The sequence below is a fragment of the Eucalyptus grandis genome, chromosome 2, assembly GCF_016545825.1.
Source record: "Eucalyptus grandis isolate ANBG69807.140 chromosome 2, ASM1654582v1, whole genome shotgun sequence".
Lineage (NCBI taxonomy): Eukaryota > Viridiplantae > Streptophyta > Magnoliopsida > Myrtales > Myrtaceae > Eucalyptus > Eucalyptus grandis.
The window spans coordinates 19141578-19166411 of record NC_052613.1 but is presented as its reverse complement, the minus strand read 5'-3'; the positions used below and the strand labels follow the sequence as shown (position 1 = coordinate 19166411).

At 40.6% G+C, this 24834-nt stretch overlaps 1 protein-coding gene and 1 pseudogene across 1 annotated transcript; both read right to left on the bottom strand.

The window, feature by feature from the left end:
* Positions 1-3344: 3344 nt before the first annotated feature.
* Positions 3345-6994, bottom strand: LOC104451238 (probable glucan 1,3-beta-glucosidase A). The gene is made up of 8 exons (XM_039306472.1): positions 6457-6994; positions 6229-6351; positions 5625-5822; positions 5105-5272; positions 4471-4640; positions 4234-4389; positions 3824-4161; positions 3345-3703 (listed from the first exon to the last, which is right to left on the bottom strand). The coding sequence occupies exons 1-8, from the start codon at positions 6619-6621 to the stop codon at positions 3528-3530; spliced, it is 1494 nt and encodes a 497-aa protein (XP_039162406.1). The 5' UTR covers positions 6622-6994; the 3' UTR covers positions 3345-3527.
* A 12728-nt stretch (positions 6995-19722) lies between these two features.
* Positions 19723-24059, bottom strand: LOC120290555 (annotated as a pseudogene).
* Positions 24060-24834: the final 775 nt, after the last annotated feature.

Here is a 24834-nt window from a genome sequence, read left to right as displayed (position 1 = left end):
TTACATTCTTAGGAACAATTTCTAAATATTTTAAATCGTTTGGAATCGTCCAAAATTTCAATTTCCAAAAAATAGAATTGCGTTTGTACCATTTTCAAAATTTCTATTTCAAATAATTTTCTTTTAATTTGTAAATTATTTTATTACTTTTTTTTTTTCTTTTTTTCCTTATTTTCTTCTTCTTCTTCAAGGTTTAGGTTGCCAATCTTGGGATGAGAACCAACCCGCCGAGACGAGGTTGGGGATCTCACCAGGCGTCGCCAACCTCGGTGAGGCCGTGCTTTGTCGGTTGAGCCACGACTAGGCTAGTCTTTGGCAAGCTTATTGAATCTCGCCCTAACCTAGTGAGCCTCCAACGAGCTCACTCAGACCTTGCCCAATCGGTCGCCGGCGACCGACAACGGTGGCGGAAAGCGGCGGTGGTGGCGAGATGGCAACGGCGGCGGCGGCAGTTGAAAAGAAGAAAGAGAGAAGAAGAATAAGAAAAAATAAAATAAAATAGAGAAAATAGGTTGGTTGATTCTAGAATTATTCCTAAACAAAAATCAATTTTTTTACTTTTCGAATATATTTCAAATCTACTTTCAAAAACAAAAATATAAAAAATTATTTTCGAGAATAAAAATTTTACTAAACGAATTTCTATTCCAAATCTATTTTCAGAAACAAAATAATAGAAATTATTACTGTTCGGCAACTTGCCAAATAGACTCCAACTCTCCCGGGTGGATACCAGCGGCAACTTAGGAGGAGGAGAGCGAGAGGGGGCCTTGGAGGTGTCGTCACATCTCGATGACACCCACGATGCAGCTGCTGCTACAGCTCGAAGAAATCCTCTAGGGTGGGAATTCCCACAATCCTCCGGGGGCATATGCGTCATTTCAATCACCCAGTTAAGGCCCCCTATTTAAAAGAAAGCTGACCAAAACCCCCTCCTGCCTTTCCTTTTCCTTCCCCGCTCCATTATAGGTCCGTTCGAGCCCGGGCTCAAATTCAATCGTCTCTTCCTCGGTCGCTTCTCCATCCTCCCTCCTTTTTCTCCCTTTTCGCCAATTTTCCTCCATTTTTTTTTTGTTTTTCGAGCTGCGCAAAAAATTTAAAACATACCCACTCAGAAAAACACACGACCCCCCGTTCTCTCTCTCTATCTCTTGTCTACTTTTTGTGTTCGTTCGTCCCACTCTCTCTCTTTCTATCCTCTTCTTTCTTTCTTCGCTCTCCGCACCTTCTATCGCTCGCAGGATCCCCAGCCCCCGCCAGTTTCTCTCCCTACATGGCGAGAGTAGAGGAGTTAAATAGGTGAATCGGGTCAGATTTGAGTCGGGTCATTAGTGATCCGACCCAAATTGACACATTAACCTATTTATGACCCATTTATCTTTTAATGTAAATTTTCCGACTCATACCCGACCCATTTAACTAAACTTAAAAAAAGCTTATTTCTTATATATATGTTTAAAAAATGGTATTACTAAAATATTTTTATACAACACAAATTTAATGGACAATTTTTATAATTTCTAAAATAATTATTTAAAAAATCGAATTTTAATTATTTTTTATTTTTAAAATATAATTTTTATTTTCTTTTTCTTTTTTGTTCTTCTTCTTCTTTGGCCGACCGCCGGCCACGACGGCCGATAGCTAGCCATAGGTGAGCCTCGAGCTCTCGCCGTCTTAGGCGAGCCTCAAGCCTCACCCGATCGGTGAGGCTTGAGGCTCGCCGGGACGTCCCGGGCGAGCTCGAGCTCACCCCTCATTGGACGTCGGCGAGGCCTCCGCCTCGCCGTCTGGTGAGCTCGAGCCTCGCCAGTGTTCTCCGTGAGCTCGAGCTCGCCCTCACCGGACGTCGGCGAGGCCTCGCCTAGCCGAGATCCGGCGAGCTCGATCCTCATTGGCATCGGGCGAGGCTTGAGCCTCACCAAAGTCGGCGGGGCGAGTTCGAGGCTCGCCGGCATCGGGCGAACTCGAGCTCGCCTCTCGCCCGACGTCGGTGAGCTCGAGGCTCGCCAGCCGGTTGCCGACCATCACCGTGCCGGTCTTAGGAGGAAGAAGAAGGAAAAAAAAGAAAATTAAAATAAAAAAATAATTATAATTTCAGTTTTTATAAAAAAAATATTTCGTAAAAGCTAAATAGAAGAGAAAGTCTCTCTCGTAAATAGATTCATTTTTAATGGGTTGATAAATGGGTATTAACCCATTTTTTTGGTGGGGTCTTAACTCATTTAAGACTCATATATCTCACCTCTTTATTTTCAAAACTCATTATAGGTGTTTTGCAAAATGAAGCTTGATCCATTAACGACCCATTTAACTAGAAATTGTTCCATAAATGGGTCAATGATCCATTTAACACCTCTAGGCGAGAGTTCGCCAAATCTCTAGACTAAGCGAAGAGGCTTAATGCGAACAAAAATGTCGATGCCCCCCTTTGGCGACAAATGTCCTTTTTAGCGTCTCGTCTCGTCGCCACTAATGCAAACAACAAGGCCACGCTAATAATATTATTTTTCACTCAGACCTTTTAGAATCAAGTTGAATTTAATTTAATTTGTTTAAATTCTCGTCATATATAATTTCATCGCGGCAGGTCGAGAAAATATTAGGATGATATATTAAATTATACATTGATCGACGTGACAAATCCGGACCCATCTATCAGTTAAAATGTAAAATTTCTGCCCCCACTCATTCTCATTGCGTGGAGAATGGCCATGTGAACGAGCGCGACTTCTCTGGCTTCGTTCTCTGAAGAAAGGAGAACAATGATGGCTGATCATTTGCCGTCATTGCTGACTTGGACCAAGAAGGAGGAGATGAAGAGCTAAGGACAGCTCTTCGTGCATCAAAGAGAAAAGGTAAGGGCTTCTTTTGTCCCTTTCATTAAATCGACCATCTTTTTCACCAATAATTTCTTGAACACTTACCAATACTTATTAAAATTTACCATCACTGGTAAAAACGATCTAATTTCCCGGGCGTGGAACAATTAAATTTTGCAACTTCATTATAGGAAAAAACTTGTTGGTCATTTAGACTTAAAGTTAGGATTTACAGGTTAATAATTCGACATAATCGAAGTAATGACAAATTATAGAAATAAAAGTTGGAAGTTAGTATGCAAATTGATAATTTTATAATTACTGGTAAGTTACCAGCATGTGAGCTGGAAAAAGTAAATCAATCATCTTTTTTACCAATAATTTCTTGACGCGTACTAGTACTTGTTGAAATTTACCATCACAGAAAAAAATAAATCATCTATTTTCCCAAACGTGGAACAATAGCATTTTGTAGCTACATTACAGTAAAATAAATCTATTAAAAGTCATGATAGTCTCATGATTACCATTATCAAAATCTTCACGGAATCTGCAAGGTCTATTAAGAGCGTCGTATGTGCTCTAGAGTTTGCCTAGACAGCTTTTTCATTCAAAGATGACTAAAAGTTTAACTTGATGAAAAATAATTAAAGCTTACAAAGATAATCAGAGCTCATATATATATATAGTATCTGAAGGTAATATCTAAAGCTTAATGTACCCATTCTTGATCATCCATTCCAAGCTATATTGGTTTTCTGCACACTTGAGAGTCCAATAGGACCATCCAAATGTGGCTCTTCCGTATACTTCCAGTTCATCCTCCGCTAACTTTTGGTACTCCTCTTTGGTTTTTTTAGCCCAGCCCACTACCCATTCACCTGCAATTCACATTACATCATAGATCCACACTTCTTATATATACATGCACACACGAAAATTTAGTATGCAACAATATATGGCATCAATGCCACGACAATTTTGTTATAGGTTTGACTTACCCACAAAAATGAGAGGTCCATTTGATGTAGTGGGACTTCCCAATTCGGCAAGCCAGTATTCGTAAAGCAAAGGAGGGTTATCTTGGATGGTGTCCCCTGTGTTGCCCTTAAAATAGCATTGCACATCCACAACTGTCCTGTCCAGGCCGCTCACGTTGGGGAGCAGCACCTCCTCCCCGGAGTTTCCGAGAATGCACGACATGAACACGTAAGCAGTAGGGGAGTGCTTGCGGACAGCATTGTGCCCGGCAATGTAGTAATTTTCGACAGTCTCTTGAGGGAGTGTCCCGGCGAGTGGCTCGTTCAGAAGGTCAACCGCATAAAGGCTCTTGGAGTATCTACATAGGCGAAATCGAATGACATCTCTAATCCTCGAAATAAGGTTTGTGAACCACAGATTAATTAATTACCGGAACGTGAGGAATTCTATGACATGGAGGGTTTGTTGGATGGTGTCATTCGTTTCTCCCCATTCCCGGAACCCATCTCTTGACGAGCTCCGTGCCCAGCCATTTTGGGAACCAGGTGCTGCGCGCAGGTCAATAATGACCTTCAACCTATACGTCCTGCAAGTAATTAACGTAGTTGATACGTCATATACAGCATTTGTGCGTAACAAGATGAAGAGAAGAAGGTAATAGACTTACTCTGCCCAAGCGAAGGCTTTGTCCAGAAAGGCCAAGGAACCACCGACATAAGGGGGTAGAGGATTTAAGCCGCTTGCTATCCACCAACCCACGGGAATTCTCACGGCGTTCAATCCATTCTCAGCTACAAACTTGAAATCATCTTCCACTATGAACGTACTCCAATGTTCCTGTTATCAATTAATACCTTTTATCGAAGTCTACTAGGTTATAGATATGCACACACTAATGCAGAATCCATGTTTGTAACGGTATATTCTTATAAAAAGAAAAAATAAATATCCACCGAACAGACATGTGATAGGTGTGATCGCCTTATTGTTTCGTAAATATTTGATTGAATATTGAAGTTACGAAGTATTATTGCTTCGGTAGAAGAATGTTATTTAATTGAGTATAAACCTTTTTCTTCATTATATCCCTTGGTTGCTGCAGGGATCTTGATTGCTATTGGGACTTCCCCAAATAAACAATGTTAACACTTAGTTTAGATGGAATGATTAAACGGATATGGAGAGGTTTGGATAAGGAGCTCAAGAGGGAGAAGAAAAGAAAGAAAAGCATGTCATGTTTACATCCTGAAGTCTAATCTGAACTTGGACTATATTCAAATTAAAGTTTTATAATTACGCACCCTCATGACTTCGGGGGCTTTGTCTGGTCCATAGCCATTGGTGACTTGGAACTCGCCTTCTAATCTTTGAGTGAACTCCATGGCAAACACGGATGGGTTTTCATCTCCCCATGCATTGCTCTCGTCACGTTGATCATAATCAGCTGTCACTTGTTCCTTCATCCTTACCTGCAAAACAAATTGTGCTATCATAATCGCTCTTCTTTCTTAGTTATTCTCAATCTTTGCTTCGAATAAGTCTCAAAAAGTTTTCACTAGGCTCTGTCTAACATGCCAACGTGTAGAGAACCACCTTGGTTTACTAAAATGATTTATAAAATAATGCAATTGGCTAGAACTGTAACTGAGTTGGCCTCTCAAATAAGTGGAGCATAATTCACGTCCGATTGAGAAGATTAGTTTTAACGGATTGGGCGCATATCAATTCATGTAGGACGTTCATGCAGCAATTTCTCAACCTGTTTCATAGATCTAGCATTAGTCTTGTGTAAGATATAGGAAATGGAAAGAGATTGATGACCTGTAAGAAAAGGCCATTGAAAGCTTTGATTTTAACTCGGCTTGGATCGTCCGGGTTTCTCACAATCTCAAAGTTTTCTGAAGCTCCTGGTTCATGACGAGTAGCCACTAGATCGACCCCGTCCCCACCAGAGTCCAGGCCGACGAATTGCTTGTTGGCGACCCTGAAGTTGAAGACCCTCTCGTCGATTCTCCACAGCTGCACTCACAAAACACAGCATATTTTCTGTAGCTCAATGCACGAGAATATCTTCTCAGAAATTGACACTTATTGTAGTGGGAAAATTGTTGTCTATAGGATAATATATTCATACTATTTCAATGTTGAACAATCTGAGTTTTACTTAACTGACAGGGAACTTTGTAATTGAATTGGTCCGGTCCCTAACATTGTTCAAGCTTATTCCCCGTGAAATAATTTCACCCAAATCCAAACTATGTAAGACATAAGCCAAAACCCTTCTAGTTGCAGCCCAACATGGAATTTATTTGCACTTGATGTACCGTGCATCTAATCCATAGACACAATTTCGTTGTTTAACAACTGAACTAACGTCATGGGTTTGCATAGGCAAAGGTTATTTGTCTGCTCAAAGCTAACTCACCCTGAATGTCTTCCAATCGCAATCGGAATCTGTCCCGTTGGCGACTACCCGGCTGCCTCCGCCAGATTCGGCACAAAGATACTTACCAACCACCATCGATTTGAATTCAAGTCCAGTCCCATCCTACGTATTATACAGAGTTCCGGAATCAGAAAAATTGTCGAAACCAAACTAACATTGGTTAAAAAAGCGACGAAAACACTAGGGCAAATACGGGTAGCACGGTACCAAGAAGTCCTTGTTGGGGATTGCATCAAAGAGGGAAGGCTTGATCCATCCTTCTGTGACTAGCCAGCCCCCCAGATTGACTGCTCTTATTTTCCGGTTACGATTCTTCATCTCTTCATCGGCACGGTTGCTGGTCGATTGGCTCCCATTACTGATGACTTCCATAGCTTCTGCTTTCCTACTTCCCTGTCTAAAATCAAGATATAAATAAGAATGGAAATTACTTATGCAACCGATTGTCCCAAAAGGAACATAAAATCTGCATTTGTTTTTCTGATTGTTTCTTTCTTTTTCTTTTCTCTATCTTCTTCCTTTTGCCGGCAGCCAGGAGGGTGAGCCCCGGCGAGGGTTGGCCTGCCTCCCTGGATCTGGCGAGGGAAGCGCTCGCCGGGGCTCGGGCCCACCTCGTCGGCCCGGCGAGTCCCGCCTGGCCTGGGCTGATGGCCGGCCACGGCAGAAGGAAGGAGAGAAGAAATGTTCATGGCATAAAATGTCGAAATGACGATGCAGAGATGATATGCGTTCTTGTGAGACGCGTGCTTCCGAGATGATTTGCGTGCTTACCGACCACCGGTAAGAGCTGCCTGTCTACAATGTAGAAGGGCCCAATCACAATCCACCCGTCTATTTTTTTTTTTTTTGGAGAATTCAATATTTATATTTCTGGTGTGGTGCATTTGATATATACGTGAATGCTTTTCTAAAAATATTATTATCAAACTCAATGTGGGTTTCCGGGTAGTTTCGACTTGGTAAGACACTCAGAAACATCCCGGTCCCACGCATGTTGAAATATGTTATTCTTGAGATAATCATGTCTCTAAAATCTTAGGGAGAACAAAATAGTTTCAACGAAATTTTACACAGATCTAACTACTCTTTCATTCATCCATTTATGTTGATTCTATTAAAGAATGTTACTGCAAGGCTCATAAGAAACTAATTAAGGAGATTTCACAGCTTCTAAGCATTGATTATCATTGTGTTATGCAGGAAAAGAATCTTGAAAATTCTATTGTTTTAAATAGAATTATATTAAAAAGTGTCTAAACATTGCAATAAAGAAAAATTATCTTTTCCAACATACTGTTTATTTCATGTTATGTAAATACGTTTCCTTAATTATAGTTAATAAGTGCCCTGAGAGAGTTCATCGGCAAGACCGCTTCTAAATATAGCATACTTAAATAAGAATTTTAGGGGCAATCCATGCTTCTCCTTTTATTCTATCAAAAAAATTTCCCTTCCATTTAACTTATCGTTGCTTGCCCTTCTGTTTCCTCCTGCTTCTAATTTGGTGAGCAATACTTCCGTGGAACGAGTATATATGAGCTCAGTGATAACAGCTTTTTAATAATGTGTTCCGTATGCAGGGTCCGCACGGATGCAACAGCCAACATATTCACTGGGCTAATAAATGCCCGGACCGTGTAAGATTTTTTTTCACAAAGTTATAAATGTGAAATTAGTAGGAAATGGAAAAGAGGTGGTAAAGAAAAGGGAAATGAGTCCGCATCTCACATTTCCTAGGAAAAGGGCGCAACTTGCTTGTCCGGCTGCCCATTGGATTCTTGTTGGTTTCCTTTTTATTTTTTGTATTAACTGCGACTCCTAGGGTTTGTATTTTTTTCCCAATTTCCCCGTGTAGGACCGTGAGTGAGTAGTGGGTCAAGTAAAGAGGCATGGCTATCTTAATCCACCACACGACCGAACCTTGCACTACAGACGAACTGAGGTTTCCAGAGGCCGAAGGCCGACCGAATGACTCGAATGTGCGACTGAGAGGTCCCGAAAGGCTCAGGAACTATGTCACTAGTCGACCGCAATGATATTAAAAAAAGAAAGGAAAAAAAAGAAAGACGAGCCTCCATGTAGTAAACTCGTTAATGCATTATTAAAAAACTATCAAGCGGCACTATTATTGTTGCTAGCGAGTGGTTGACAATTTTCACGAACAAATCCAAAAAAAAAAAAAAAAAAGAGCACATATTTTTCTCATCCTCCCTTATGATTTTAAATCAAGCAGGTTAACACCGAGCAGCATCGGTTGGTCGCATGTGATATTTCTAGAAGCCACATTTAACATAAATCACGTAGAATATTTTTCCCGCCGACGCCCATATAATTTTTTTGAAAGCCCCATTAGTCTCCAACAAAGAAATCGCAAAAGGGCAATGGGATAATGAGCTAGGAGCGACCTACGCACGTGCCCGTCGCTATCGGCCCATCGGCTAGCCAAACTTTTTCCCAATCGAATAAAAAGACCGAGCAAAAGAAATTTGTCGAATGAAATTTTTAAAAAAAATTCATGGGTCTTTATCTAATATATTTGCTTTTTCCGGGAGAGCGACGGGGGACCTCGGAGATGTCAGTGTCACATCACGATGATACCCGCGCGATGCAGCTGCTGCTACAGCTCGAAGAAATCCTCTAGGATGGGAATTCCCACGATCCTCCGAGGGCATATCCGTCCTTTCAATGACCCGGTTAAGGCCCCTATTTAAAAGAAAGATGACCAAAGCCGCCCCCTTTCCTTTTCCTTTCCCCCTCCATTATTGGTCCGTTCGAGCCCGCGCTCAAATTCAATTGTCTCTTCCTCGGTCGCTTCTCCATCCTCCCTCCTTTTTCTCCCTTTTCGCCATTTTTCCTCCATTTTTGTTTTTGTTTTTGGAGCTGCGCAAAAAAATCAAAACATACCCACTCAGAAAAGACACGACACCCCGTTCTCTCTCTCTCTCTATCTCTTGTCTACTGTTCGTTCGCCCCACTCTCTCTCTCTTTCTATCCTCTTCTTTCTTTCTTCGCTCTCCGCACCTTCTGTCGCTCGCAGGATCCCCAACCCCCGCCGGTTTCTCTCCCCGCGCGGCGAGAGTTCGCCAAATCTCTGGACCGAGCGACCGAAGTCTCTCCGGAACCGGGACTTCTGTCCATGAACGTGAAGAGGCTTAATGCGAACAAAAAGGTCGATGCCCCCCTTTGGCGACAAATGTCCTTTTTAGCGTCTCGTCTCGTCGCCACTAATGCAAACAACAAGGCCACGCTAAAAATATTATCTTTTACTCAGACCTTTTAGAATTGAGTCGAATTTAATTTAATTTATTTAATTGGCATCATATATAATTCGACCGCGGCAGGTCGAGAAAATATTAGGTACGATTTTACCCACCACTTACGTGGAGGGTAAAACCCACCCAATATTTTCTCCCCATTCACCGGTGACACATGTCGTCCAGGTTGACTCTGTCGTCCTCTCTCCCCTCCTCACTCCCACTCGAGAAAACTTCCCCCTTTCCCACCACGCGCCCATTGCCGTTCTCCTCCTCCCTCTCCGCAAAACCCATCATCTAGTGTTAGAGGAATTAAACAGGTATTGAAAGATCAGAAGAGCATAAAAGTCAGTGACAGTAGAAAAGCCAAACTTGAAGAAGCAATGGAACAGAGGAAGCTGAAACGAGAGGAAGGTTGTGAGATTGGTGATCCAATTAAACCGATGAGTGGCGATCCATGACGGCGGAGCGGCGATCCGTGGACAAAGAAACAGAAACACGAAGCGGAGTCAAGCAAATTAAAGGAGCTGCAGTCGGAAGAAATGCACGTGTGATTTTCATATTATTCTGTTGTAACAATTCTATAACAGAAAATAGTTGAGCTCGTCATTTAGTGTAAAAGGAAAAGAGAGAACGAGAGAAGAAGTAGCGAGAGTTCATTGTTAGTTTTCTGTCACTGGTTTTTCTTGATTCATTCGGAGCTTTCTCTCCATCTTCTGTATCTGGGAAGTGGAGAATATCGTGTAAAGAATGAACTTGAAGTTGAAGAAGAGATATATCGAAGTCGAGGTATTCTCATTGATTGTTCAAGATCTTGTTACGTATTCAATTTCTTCTCATGGTATCGGAGCGGATTACTGGGTATGTTAGATCCGATATGTTCTTACTTGCATGATAGTATAAAGATCCACGATATCTCTTAGGTAGCTTACCTTCAAAGTTTCTTGGATTATCTTCGAATCTTCAAAATCTCGAAGATAGAAGAATGGCAACTAGAGTGCAGAAGTATCCTTTCCCTATTCATGTGAATATAGCTAACTTCGTTACCATCAAGTTGAATGAAGAAAACTTTTGTTGTGGCAAGCTCAATTCAATTCAGATTTCCGAGAAGCCAAGATCTAATTGGTTTTATCAATGGTGAAACATTACCTCAAATCGATTGATACTAAGCGAGACAGGAGAAATGATGAACCCGATCACCCGGATTGGATAAAACCGATCAGCTTATATCATCTGGATAAGTGGTGCAAGACGAGAAAATATTCTAAGTCTAATAATTGGCTTAGAAACCTCACTTGAAGTATGTGAGGCACTCATGAATAGATTTTACAACTGTTGCAAAGGAGTTTGAGTTAAGAGGAAAACTTCAAGCCCGCAAGAAAGAAAGCAGATCACTAAGCGAATATCTTCGAGAGTTCAAAACCATTTGTGATCAATTGAATGCAATTGGAAAGCCTGTTGATGATATAACTAGAATGTTTGGCGTACTAGAAGGGCTAGGTCCTGAATATGAAACTTTCAGGACAACCATGTATTGTCTTAAGCCTCAGCCAGAGTATGATGAAGTTATCTCACAACTCGAGAGGTTTGAAACCCGATTACAAACATACTCTATGAATGAGTATAATTCTAACTTGGCCTATTATGGGCAAAGGAAAGCTGGAACAAGTCGGCAAAGAATCAATCCCGAGAAATCAAAGAAGATTTTCGAGGAGAAGTTAGCTATGGCGAGAGGTCGGTCTTTTGTTAGAAGGGAGTATGGAAATAATTTTGCAGAACCGGAAGGAATCAACGAATAAGATGAATAACTTTGTATTCAACTCGGCAAGGTCGGAGTTAATAAGGATGATTGGTCCGGCTATGGACAAGGTTTTCGGCCATATTCAAATCTGCACAAAGGTATCAAAGTGTTAGGTCTTATCCACCACAAAGCTCAAATGGTGATAGACAAACACAGACCACAAAGCCTACAAATAATGGCCCTTTGCAATGCCAGATCTGTAAGAAATCAGGTCACACAGCACTCAGATGTTGGTATAGGTTTGACAACTCGTACCAGACAGATGAAATACCAACTACATTAGCGGCGGTACATTGAAGAACCTGTGGTTCGGAATGGTATCCGGATACGGGGCTACATCACACATTACCTCGGAACTGGTATGCTTGAAACTACAATACATATAGTGGTAATGACTTTGTCATGATAGGAGATGGATCCCATTTGTCAATCTCATGCATTGGTAATGGAATATTAAATACAGAAAATAGCAAATTACCACCGAATGATGTATTAATAGTCCCCGAAATCACAAAGAATCTTCTTTCGTATCAAACGTGAGATGATTATCCACTGCTCTTTTATTTTTGACAAACATGGGGTATATATGAAGGACAATCACAATCATACAACGGTGAAGCTAGGAAGGAAAGTCAAGGGGCTATACTGTGTGGAACCTAAAGCTGCGAAGTCTTCTTCACACGAGACTCAACATGAAATAGCGAAGATATCGGCATCAAAGGCTTGCTCATACCAATCTTAAAACGGTGAAGATTCTGCAGAAACAAAATCTCATTCAGTTTAGTTCCAAGACTCAGAATATATGTAGCAGTTGTCAAGTTGCTAAAAGCTCAGCTTTACCTTTTCACTTCTCGGACCATATTTCTAATGTTCCATTAGAAAGAATACATTGTGATGTATGGGGACCTTCACCAATTCAATCTGTTCAGAAATTCTCCTACTATGTCATTTTTGTGGATGATTTCTCTCGGTATAGCTGGATATATCCCATGAGACAGAAGTCAGAAGTTTATGAGATATTTGTTCTGTTTCAAAGATTTGTAGAACATCGGCTTAATCACAAGATCAAAATCTTCAGAGTGATGGAGGAGGTGAGTTCACTAGTAATAAACTCCAACTTCATCTACAGAAGTGTGGAATCAAGCAGTATATCTCGTGTCCTCACACACCAGAGCAAAATGGTGTCTCGGAGAGAAAACATCGACATGTGATTGAATTAGGTCTAGCAATGATGTATCATGCTAGAGTACCACTGAAATTTTGGGTAGATGCATTCAAAACAGCAGTCTATGTTATCAATCTTCTTCCCACAACAAAACTACATATGCATTCACCTCACTATCAGCTCTACAATAAGACACCAGATTATTATTACCTTCGAGTGTTTGGATCAGCTTGTTATCCATGTCTCAGGCACTACACAAAGCATAAATTTGATCCAAGATCTCTCACGTGTATCTTTCTTGGATATAGTGAGAAGCATAAAGGATACTGAGTGTCTCTTGCCTACAAATGGAAAAATCTACATCGCGGACATGTAATATTTGATGAGAATGTCTTTCCCTTTATTCATACACTTAATACTGAATATCAGCAGGGATCTGATCTATACAAACAGTGGATAAAAGGAGTACTATCTTCTAGTTCCAGCTCTACTAAGAAGGATCAATCACAAGACAATATATCAAAGGGATATTTGCATCATACCAGATTCAATCAAATAGCTCCATAAGTACAGACAAATGAGCTCGGTTCGGGTAATTATGAAGGTCGATCACACATACGGATATTACGATACCGAGATACGAGTGATGGTAATAATGTCTCCGGTAATGTTGAATCACATCGGTCATCTTCAAACATACAGAACAAATATCTACAAACCAAGAGAATTTGTCTCAACATCAAATGCTAATACAGGACAAATCGTCTTGAAACCGAAACTATACAAGGTACGGCTTCAACTCATCCTATGCAAACTAGACTACGATCGGAATTGTTAAAGCCAATCCTAAATATGCATGCGGTTGAGTATAAGGTTCTGTTGAACCAAAATCGGTAAAGTCCGCCTTAAACGGGCCGAGGATGGTATCAAGCAATGCAAGAAGAAATGGATGCCTTATATCGAGAATCAAACACAGGGAATTAGTTCCTCGAGATGATCACATGAATATAATCGGGTGCAAATGGGTGTTCAAGACAAAACTTGCACCTGATGGAAGTTTGGATAGACTCAAAGCTAGGCTTGTAGCCAAAGGCTTCCATCAAGAAGAAGGTCTTGATTTCATAGAAACCTTCAGCCCTGTAGTGAAACATGCAACAATTCGAATAATCTTATCAGTAGCTATGATGAAACAATGGAAAATTCATCAATTAGATGTCAAAAATGCTTTCTTACATGGACACTTAAGTGAAACAGTGTATATGGAGCAGCCTCCGGGGTTTAAAGATTCAACAGCCTCACCATGTTTGTCTCCTTCGAAGATCTCTTTATGGACTTCGTCAAGCTCCTCGAGCCTGGTTTGATAGGTTCGGCGGCTTCTTGCTCGAATTTGGTTTTTACGTAGCTCTCGATCCTTCTCTATTCATCCCGCATCTTGAAACAGCCACTCTTCTATTATTGTATGTAGATGATATCATTCTCCTTTGGAAGTTCACCTCAAATGATTTCTACTCTTATTACTTCACTTTGAGTACTCATTTTCATATGAAGGATCTAGGTTCTCTACACTATTTTCTTGGCATTGAAGCTACACGAACCTCGGATTACCTATTCCTTTGTCAAACCAAATATGCTTTAGATCTTCTCACCGAGCTCATATGATAAACTCCAAACCTCTTTCAACTCCTCTTTCACTAAAACCATCTATTTCAATCAATGATTCTCTACCTTTGCATAATCCTACTGAGTACAGAAGCCTAGTTGGAGGTTTGCAATACCTCACCTTAACCAGACCAGACATTGCTTATGCCACAAATATACTTTGCCAACGAATGCAGCAACCTACAATTGCAGATTTCAACAGATTAAAAAGAGTCTTACGATATATAAAGGGCACTATCAAGCTTGGCTTATTTCTTCACTCTCACAGTGCAATGCACCTCTATGGTTACTCTGACTCAGATTGGGCTGGTTGTGTAGAAACCGAGAAGATCAACAAGCGGTTTACGTATATACATTGGATCCAATCTTATATCTGGGCAGCAAAGAAACAACCTACCGTGAGCAGATCCTCCATGAAGCTGAATACCGTGCTCTTGCATCAGCCCGCCGATCTTACATGGGTCGATTTTTGTACTACGTGATATAGGTTGTTTTCTTAAGCCTCCTATCCAATTTTTGTGATAATAAGTCAGCAATTTCTCTTACCCGAATCCTATCTTGCACTCGAACCAAACATATTGAAGTAGATTTTCACTTCGTTCGAGAAAAAGTCTCCTCGGGATCATTGCATGTCGATACATTCCAAGTTCATATCAATTAGCGACATTTTTACAAAACCACCGACAAGCGAGCACATTCTTATATGCGAACCAAATTGGGAATCGAGTATTCTCTCCATTCCCAATTTGAGGGGGATGTTAGAGGAATTAAATAGGTATTGAAAGATCGAGAAGAGCATAAAAGTCGGTGATGAGAAAAGCCAAACTTGAAGAAGCAATCGGAACAGAGGAAGTCAAAGTGAAACAGAGGAAGGTTGTGAGATTGGTGATCCAATTAAGCGATGAGTGGCGATCCATGACGCGAGGAGCTGGCGATCCGTGACAGCAAAACCAGGAAACACGAAGCGGGTCAAGCAAATTAAAGGAGCTGCACAGTCGAAGAAATGCACGTGTGATTTTCATATTATTCTCGTTGTAACAATTCTATAACAGAAAATAGTTGAGCTCGTCATTTAGTGTAAAAGGAAAAGAGAGAACGAGAAGAAGTAGCGAGAGTTCATTGTTAGTTTTCATCACTTTGGTTTTTCTTGATTCATTCGGAGCTTTCTCTCCATCTTACGTATCTCGGGAAGTGGAGAATATCGTGTAAAAGAATGAACTTGAAGTTCTGAAGAAGAGATATATCGGAAGGCGAGGTATTCTCATTGATTGTTCAAGATCTTGTTCTGTATTCAATTTCTTCTCATCTAGAACTCGAACTTCTCCGCCGCGAACTCCGGCATCGACACCAGCACCCGCACCGCGTGAGGCTCTTCGACGACCGGCAGGAACAGGCAGTACACGTCGCCGGTCAGCTGCCCTATGAACGCTGCCTTGCCCTCCCGAAGTCGACGTCCTCGAGCCCGCCGCCCACCGTGATATCACCGGGGGCGATCGGGTCCGTCTTCGCCGCCTTGTGCTCCGGCGTCTCCGGCGTCGACCTCGAGTAGCCCCCTCGACGAGCGACTTGGCCGCTGCGCCGGCTTCATCGCATTGGCCGGGTTGCTCCCCACGAGGTTCCTCACGGCGGCGGAGCGCACCCGAGCACGAACTCGTTCCCGTAGTAGCCGCGAGGGGCCCTCTGGATGAGTATTTATATAGTTTCGAAAGAAACGAACTTCAACAGAAAATGTGGTTAAAAAGTGCAGAAGCATCTTGAGCTTACCAACGGCGAGTAGCTGTTCAAATGGCGATGTCGAGACGGGAGATAGGTCGGGCGAAACAAGAAGAAATGTCGCCAAGAAAAAGCAAAAAAAAAAATAAAAATAGAGAAGCTTTTCCTTCGTCGCTTGATTTTCCAAAAATCACCTTCAATTTCCTTCATTTTATAATTGGCAAACTGGTGAAAAAGACGAACAGCGTAGTTATCCTCAAATAATTTCCATTAGGGCCTTATACTCATTTTCAAATATTTGACTTGAAGCAATAGTTACTTAGCTCCCACTAGATGTGTCAAACGGGTGGGTCGGGTTGAGTTTGGGTCGCATCATTAATGGGTCTAACTCATTTATGATCTATTTAAATCTAATGTAAATTTTTCGACCCATACCCAACTCAATCCATATTAATAAAATATTTTCATATTTAACCAAATTTAGGAAAACTTATTCTTATGTTCTTTTTTAAAGATTATATTACTAAAAAACTTATAAGCTTATTTCTTATATATAATTTTTTTAAAATGGTATTTCTAAAATAGTTTTATACAACATAAATTTAATGGACAATTTTTATAATTTTTAAAATAATTATTTTAAAAAATCGAATTTTTATTATTTTTATTTTTAAAATATTAAATTTTTAATTATTTTTAAAATATAATTTTCTTTTTTTTTTCTTTTTGGTTCTTCTTCTTCTTTGGCTGGCCGCCGGCCACGATGACGCCGGCAGCCGGCCACGGGCGAGCCTCGAGCTCGCCCTTGCCGGATTTGGTGAAGCTCGAGCCTCGTTAGACGTCAACGAGGCCTTCGTCTCACCTGCATTTGACGAGCTCGAGGCTTGCTTGGCCGGTCGCCGGCCATTGCCATGCCCGGCGACGGGGAGGAAGAAGAAAGAAAAAGAAAAAGGAAATTAAAAATATTATAATTTTGGTATTTATAAAAAAATATTTTTATAAAATTAAAAAGAAAAGAGAGAGTCTCTCTCTTAAGACCCACTTAAAACCAAACCATTTAAGACCCATTTAAGACCCACTTAAGACCCACTTAAAACTCGCCTATTAAAGTAAACTCATTTAACTACTTTTTGTAAAAAACAAGTGACTCATATATGACCCATTTATGATTTAAATAGGTCATATATGGGTCTAAGACCCATTTTGACACCTCTAGCTCCCACGGATTCCATTCCGAAAGTCTGAAGTTGAAGAGTGTATCGATGTAGCCCAGCAACCCGTCAAAACTTGGAAAATCTTTTCATATAAGACAACAAACATCCCCGCACCAGGTTTCTCATAATATGACTCAAAAGCTTTGATATGGCGAAAGGATTGACCCTTCGTCACGGCATTGCCAAGTCCAAATACGTAAATTAGATCTTAATTTGACATGGCATGATCCAATCAAATTGGCCCAAAAGGAAATCCAAATTTTAAAGAGCGCCCATCGCCGCACTCGTTTTCAGTCAAAAGTATAGTGTAATTTCAGTAGAGAGCACCGTCCGACACCGAAGCTTCCGTCCTTGGCCTTGCAATTGCCTGTTCATAGTCTCTTCTACATTCCTCCAATCAAGCCAATTAGAAACAGTAAAAGCTGTCTATTCGACTTGAGGCGCTCTGACCGAGGTCAACACTTGATCATTACGAAATTTGACCATATGAGTGCAAACACATGGGAAAATACCGAAATGATTCGAGTAGGTATACTGATTAAAAGGCATATATCCATCGTCGAACATCCACTGCCGACTCCGCTTGGTGTCGACATTATTGTGGGTTTAATAGGCCCATCCTAACATTGCTCTTCCATGCACCTCAAGCTCGGGCTTTGCACATTTTTGGTAATTTTCTTTCTTAGCTCCACTCACTTCCCCTTCAGCCACCCATTCACCTTCACCCCATAAATCAAATCAGCAACAAAGTCTGGTAAGCATTTGAAACCGTTAGGTTTTGAGCTTTCTCGTCTTAAAAAAAATATCAATAGATGGCGTCACCATTGGACTCACCCACAGAGGTAGCAGGACTGTTTGCCATGGTAATTCTGTTCAACTGCGCTGTCCTGTTAGTGTAGATGAAAATCGATATTCTGTTGGAGCGTCAGGTGGTCAAAGATATCTGAGAACAGATAGTAGTAGCGCCCGTCGACCACGGTCCCGGCCAAGCCACTGGCCAGCAGGAAGAGCTCTTTGGAACCGGAGGGCCCAAGGCTGTTCAACATCACTACGTAGGCCATTACGGAGTACCTGCATGCCGCGTAGTATCCGGCCATGGAGCACTTGGTCAAGACATCGAGGGCAACCCCTGGAGAGAGAGGCTCTTCGTGTACTCGAAAAATGGCATTTGGAGATCCAGGTTCCTGACTTTGCTCTAACATATACGATTGCATTTGATACCAAAGGTGAGTGGGAGTATTTACCAAGTGGCTCCCCGTTCCTGAGATCGGTCCCTTTACGAGCCGTGTTCGTACCCATTTTGTGGAACTGGTGCGGCATGTAGATGTGGTATCAAGCCTACCGAAAAGAAGGCATGATTTACTCGGTTATATCAAGCCCACCAAAAAGATGGGGTATCAACTATCACCCACGGAGCATGTGCTTATTCTTATGTAACATGAGGATGAAATAAACCATAGACGAGTTCAGTTTAATTGCCAAACGTGAAGCGATGGGCTTCACTGTCACTCCTTTGGAGTATCATAGGTAATTAATTTACAGTGAGTCAAGCTTAGGTTCTTTCTTTTTTTCCTCGGCGAAAGGACAAGGAATGACGAACAATACATCTTCAGGCTATACTATAGGGCACCTTTACCTGTTGCAAGTATGTGGTTAGGTGCCATAAAGACTTAAAATATATTTTGAGTTTGAATCCGTGCATAAAATCCAATCCGCTGTCTACCGCACAGGCGAAGCGCGCACTTTTTTAAATGCCATGGTATCAGCATGGGAACAATAAATGAAAAGAGAGGAAAATGGTGGACGTCTTTGTTTTTTCTTCTTACCAGCATTTGCTGATACACTCCCTGCACATGGCTTGGCCATGTGAACGCGCGTAAAGAAAGAAGAAAATGACCAGCTTCTCTGGCTTCATTCTCCGAAGAAAGGAGAACAATGATGACTTTGACCGAGATGGAGAAGAGATGAAGAGCTTGGGAGAGCTCTTCGTGTATCAGAGAAAAGGTATGGGCTTCTTTTGTCTCTTTCATTGAATCGACCATCCTTTTTACCAATAATTTCTTCGACACTTACCAATACTTATTAAAATTTTCCTGGGCATGGAACAGTAGAATTTTGCAACTACATTATAGGAAACAACTTGTTGGTCATTCAGATAAAGTTAGGATTTGTAGGTTAATAATATGACATAACATTAAGTAAATCAAAGCAACGACAAATTATAGGAATTAAAGATGATAAGTTAATAAACAAGTTGATAATTTTACAATTATCAATAAGTTACCAATATGTTAGTTTGGAAAAAGTAAACCAATCGTATTTTTTACCAATTTTTTTTAACATTTATCAATACTTATTGAAATTTACTATCACGAAAAAAAAAAAAATATTTATTTTCCTGGGCATGGAACAATAGATTTTGCAACTATATTATAGTAAAATAAATCTATTATAAGTCATGAGAGTCTCATGATTACCATTACCTAACCAAAAATCTTCACGGATGCTATAAGGGCTATAAGGTGTGTCGCATGTGCTCTAAAGCTTGCCTAGACAGCTTTTTTCATTCAAAGATGGCTAAAAGTTTACTTGATGAAAGATAATCAGAGCTTACAACTTACAATATATTAAAAAGTGAATGGACTTATATATATATATAGGTAATATCTAAAGCTTAATGTACCCATTCTTGATCATCCATTCCAAGCTCCAATGATCTTCTGCGCACTTGAGAGTCCAATACGCCCATCCAAACGTGGCTTTTTCGTATGCTTTCAGTTGAGCCTCCACATACTCTTGGTTCTCCTCTTCTGTTGCTTCATTCGGTCCCCACTCCGCTACCCATTCACCTGCAATTTCACAGTACATCATCGACCCACACTTCTTATGTATACATGTACACGCGAAAATCAGTACATATATGGCATCAATGCCATGACAATTTTGTTACAGGTTTGGACTTACCCACAAAAATGAGAGGTCCATTTGATGTAGCAAGACTTTCCAATTGGGCAAACCAGCCTTCGTAAAAGAAAGGAAGGGTATCTTGGATGGTGTCCAATTCTGTGTCGCACAGAAAATAGCATTGCATATCCACAACTGTCCTGTCCAGGCTATTTGCGTCGGGGAGCAGTAGCTCCCCGCTGGAGGTTTCCAGCATGCACGACATGATCACATAAGCAGCGGAGGAGTGCTTGCGGACAGCTTTGTAAGCAGCGATGTAGAACTTGCTGACAGTCTCTTGAGGGAGCGTCTCTGCGAGTGGCTCGTTCAGAAGGTCGACCGCATAGAGGCTGGGGCTCTTGCCGTATCTACATAGGCGAAATCAAACGATAACCCTAGTACTCGGAATAAGGTTTGTGAACCACAGATTAATTAATTACCGGAACGTAAGGAATTCTATGACATGGAGGGTTGCTAGGATGGTGTCATCTGTGTCTCCCCATTCTCGGAACCCATCTCTTGATGAGCTCCGTTCCCAGCCATTTTGGGAACCAGGTGCTGCGCGCAGGTCAATTATGACCTTCAACCCATACTTCCTGCAATTGAAAAACTTAGTTGATACGTTATATACTTGTATGTAACAAGATGAAGAGGAGATGGCAATAGACTCACTCTGCCCAGGAGAAGGCATTGTCCAAAAAGGCCAACGAACCACCAACGTAAGGTGGCGGAGGATTTGGGTCGCTTGCTATCCACCAACCTATCGGAATTTTGACAGCGTCCAATCCATTTTCGGCTATGAATTTGAAATCATCTTCCACTATGAACGTCCTCCAATGATCCTGTTATTAATTAATACCTTTTATTTAAGTCTCTTAGGGTATAGATATGCACACACTGGTGCAGACCTCGTGTTCGCAAATTCTTCTTATAAAGATAATTTTATGTATCCATCAAACAGAATTATTATAGGTACGATCGCCTTATTCTTTCATAAATATATGATTGATCGATGAAGCTACGAAGAATTATTGCTTCAATATATTTAATCAGATAATAGGATTATATTTTAATCAAATCAAGAGAACAAACCCTTTTTTTTATTATATTTCTTGGTTGCTGGATTGATCTTAATCACTCTTGAGACTTCCCCAAATATACAATATTAACACTTAGTTTAGATGGGGTGACTAAAAGGTAGTGGAAAGATTCGCATAACGAGCTCAAAAGATACAAGAAAATAAAGAAGAGCATGTCACCTTTAAGAAGAAGAAGAAGTGTGCTCAGACTAATGTGAATGCTCAAAAATTTTGGACAGATAATTGCTCAAAAAATATATTCTCTGCTGTTGAATAAATGCAATGCTAGAGTTATTAAACCTAGCATGCCGAATCGGTTCTCTAAGTGATCTCAATTTGCAAATAAATCTTTAAATAGGAGAATTTCTTGTATGTAGAACCAAGTCCAACGAATAGAATCAATTATAGATATCCGTTTTGTGGGTTCCACCTATGAAACTCATTATGTGGATAGCCATGATGGAATTGGTCCAGTAGATCCAAGTTCGGGAAAACTTACCCATTTAAATAGGTAAACCATGCTTAACACCTAATCACAATTTGACACCCCAATCAACAAATTAATTTTGTAATTCAGTATTCTTAGATCAGGTATTTCTCGTCTATAAACGGGTAGCTCTGTCCATGTGCTGTCATGATTGCAACTTTGTTATTTATAATAGCCATACTTTACAGACCCACGGTTTTGTTGTAATTGACAAGGAAAATCCGAGCATGGGTGACATTTACAACGAAAGAACCCAAACGTCAGGTCAAGTAGTATTTTATAAATGAGAATTTCTCATATCCGGATCACAAATTGATGTTTCCACTGTGAAGATTCCAACAAATAAGATGATGGGGCGTATAAATATTGACCCTATGACCAAACCTATCACCTCTAGCTAAGTTTAGTAAATAGTTACTTGAGCTTGGTAAGAGTAGGTTGTGCGCATCATATGATGTCCCATTCAGATTTTCATTCTATATTTTGTAATATAAATTGTATCACTTTACATGGGCAATATTTACTATTATCAAGGCCAACTAAGAGTAGTACGTTGTCGGGACTAAAAACCCTATGAGCAACATACGAGACACCTAGGAAACTGCAACAACTACCACATCTCCTATATATGGCGACACTAATAACTACCGGTTGGAATTAGTTCCTTCTCAAAAAATACTCGTTCACAAGTCAAAATACCAAACTAATAAAAAAAATTAATTTTTTTTCTCATGGAGTGAGTTTGGTTAAAGCTATAATCAAGCATAGAAAAAGTCATTTGGTTAATTTGATCAGCCGAGAAGCGTGAACTTTAATATATTCCAATAAGAGTTTTATAATTACATACCCTCATGACTTTAGCGGCTTTTTGTGGTCCAAGACCATTTGTGAGTTGGAACTCCCCTCCAATCTTTTAGTGAAGCTCATCACAAACACAGAGGGATTTTCATCTCCCCACTCATTGCTCTTGTCACATTGATAATCTGCTGTTACCCGTTCCTCGACCTCACCTCCGCAAAACAAACTCTATTACGATAATCACTTTATTTCCTTCATTGCACTTTAATCAATCACTAATGCACCCGTACTCACAAAAATTTAGTCTCCATTGGTCGATTGTTAAAAGGTCTCATTTAAAAGCTCATTCACATCACGTTTGATATAATTAAGTTTTTATTTTCTTGATCTTTTTGTTGTTGTTCTCAATTTCTTCTTCGAAAAGGTTTGAATAATTTTCAGCCGGCCAGTGTTTACCTAAATTTTTATCGTGTAAAAGAGTAAAGTTGGTCTACTGAATTGGTCTACAGATTGAAGGATAAACTATAAACCTTTACATAAGTGGACCATTTTCAATATCTAATTTAGTAGACAAGTCTTGAGTAATTATTTAGGAAACCTAGTACATGCACTGGAAGGCGGGTCTCAGATGGGTTTGACTAATTCTAACGGTTCTTTAACATTTTAATACATGCATGACGTTCATGCAATAATTTTTCAACCTGTCTTAGTATGTCTATCATCAATCTTCTGTAAGATTTAGGGAATGGAAAGAGATTGGCGACCCGCAAGAAGAAGCCATTGGCAGCTCGGATTCTGACACGGCTTGGATCATCTGGGTTTCTCACAATCTCAAAGGTTTCTGGTCTCTCGGGTAAATCACTACTAGCCACCAGATCGACCCCGTCCCCACCAGAGTCCAGGCCGACGAATTGCTTGTTGGCAACCCTGAAGTTGAAGAGCGTCTCGTTGATTCTCCAAAGCTACACCCACAAAACACGGCAAACCATCTGTAGCTTAATGCACGAGATTTTCTTCTCTGAAAATGACACCTATCCTAGTCGGAAAATTATTGTCAACAGGAGAATATATCAACGCTATTTCCAAGTTGAACGACTTGAGTTTTAATTTAATGACAGGAGAATATCTCCCATTCCTAACGTTGTCCAATATTAAGTGCCCATGAGATAACTCCACGCATATCCCAACTATGTAAGAGATGAGCCAAACATGTAATCCACAGACACAAGTTCGTTCCTTGACCACCAAACTAACATCACGGGTTTGCCTAGCAAAAGATTATTTATGTGCTTAAAGCTAACTCACCCTGAATGTCTCCCAATGTGAAGCGGAACCTGCTAGGGTTTCGGCAACTGCACTAGTCCCCATGCCGTTGGCAACTACCCGGCTTCCTCCGCCAGACTCGGCACAGAGATACTTCCCGACCATCATCGACTTCAACTGAAGGCTAGTCCCATCCTACACATTAGACGCAGTTTCAGAATCATAAAACTTCCCAAACCAACCGAATCATCGGTCAAAAAAGCAACGAAAACATGAAGCGATAAACAAGGCAAATACATGTGAATGTGGGTGTAGCAGAGTACCAAGAAGTCCTTGTTGGGGATTGCATCAAAGAGGGAAGGCTTGATCCATCCTTCCGTGACAAGCCAGCCTCCCAGATTCACCGCTCTTATTTTGGTGTTACGAGTCTCCATCTCTCGATCGGAATGGTTGCCGATTGATTGGACCCCCTTGCTGATGACTTCCACGCCTTCTGCTTGCCTACTTCCCCATCCGAAAATCAAGATAAAACAAAGCAGCCATTAGTTATGCAACCTCTTGTCCCGAAAGGAACACATGAAATTTGCACTAAACATCACTAAAACATATCCAATGGTACTCGCACAAGAAATGTTCATATACTAAAATCTCGAAACGGTTAAGTAAAGATGCAATGCGTGCTTGCATGATTACGGCAGACAACAATTGCCTACTCAATTAGCTTAAAAGCTGAGTCTTCTGCGTGAAGATTGACTTTTGCCACAAGGCGTTTGCCTATTTATTTTTCGTGACCTTCACAAAGTAACAGTGCAGTCGTCTAAGCTTTTCCATTTCTCAAGTCTCCTTGGTGCTTAAGGTTTTCTTGTTGACTCGCTTATTATGGTTTCCGTGTAAACTTCGACAGAACTTCCCCGTCCCTGTGCCGTTGAATTATATTCTTCTTAAGATGATAACGTTTCTTAGGTCTCACGGAGAGCAAAATACATTTTATTAAAAAAAATTGCATTTATCTTTTTTTCTTTCTTTATGTATATCTAGCTACTCTTTCATCTGTCCAATTATGTTCTCTCTTTCAAAAGGGTTTTGTTAAAGTGTTACCGAAACGCTCATTGAGAAATTAATTAAGGAAAATTCAATTTCCAATAGATTGATTGTCATTGTGTCATGCAGAAAAGGTACCTTCAAAATTGTATTATATGAAATAAAATT

Excerpts from the sequence above, each read along its gene's own strand:
- LOC104451238 (XM_039306472.1), bottom strand. The coding sequence starts at position 6,621 with ATGGAAGTCATCAGTAATGGGAGCCAATCGACCAGCAACCGTGCCGAT. Across the intron at positions 6,352-6,456 it reads TCCCCAACAAGGACTTCTTG|GATGGGACTGGACTTGAATT; the intron begins GTACCGTGCTAC and ends TATAATACGTAG. Across the intron at positions 4,390-4,470 it reads AAAGCCTTCGCTTGGGCAGA|GACGTATAGGTTGAAGGTCA; the intron begins GTAAGTCTATTA and ends AATTACTTGCAG.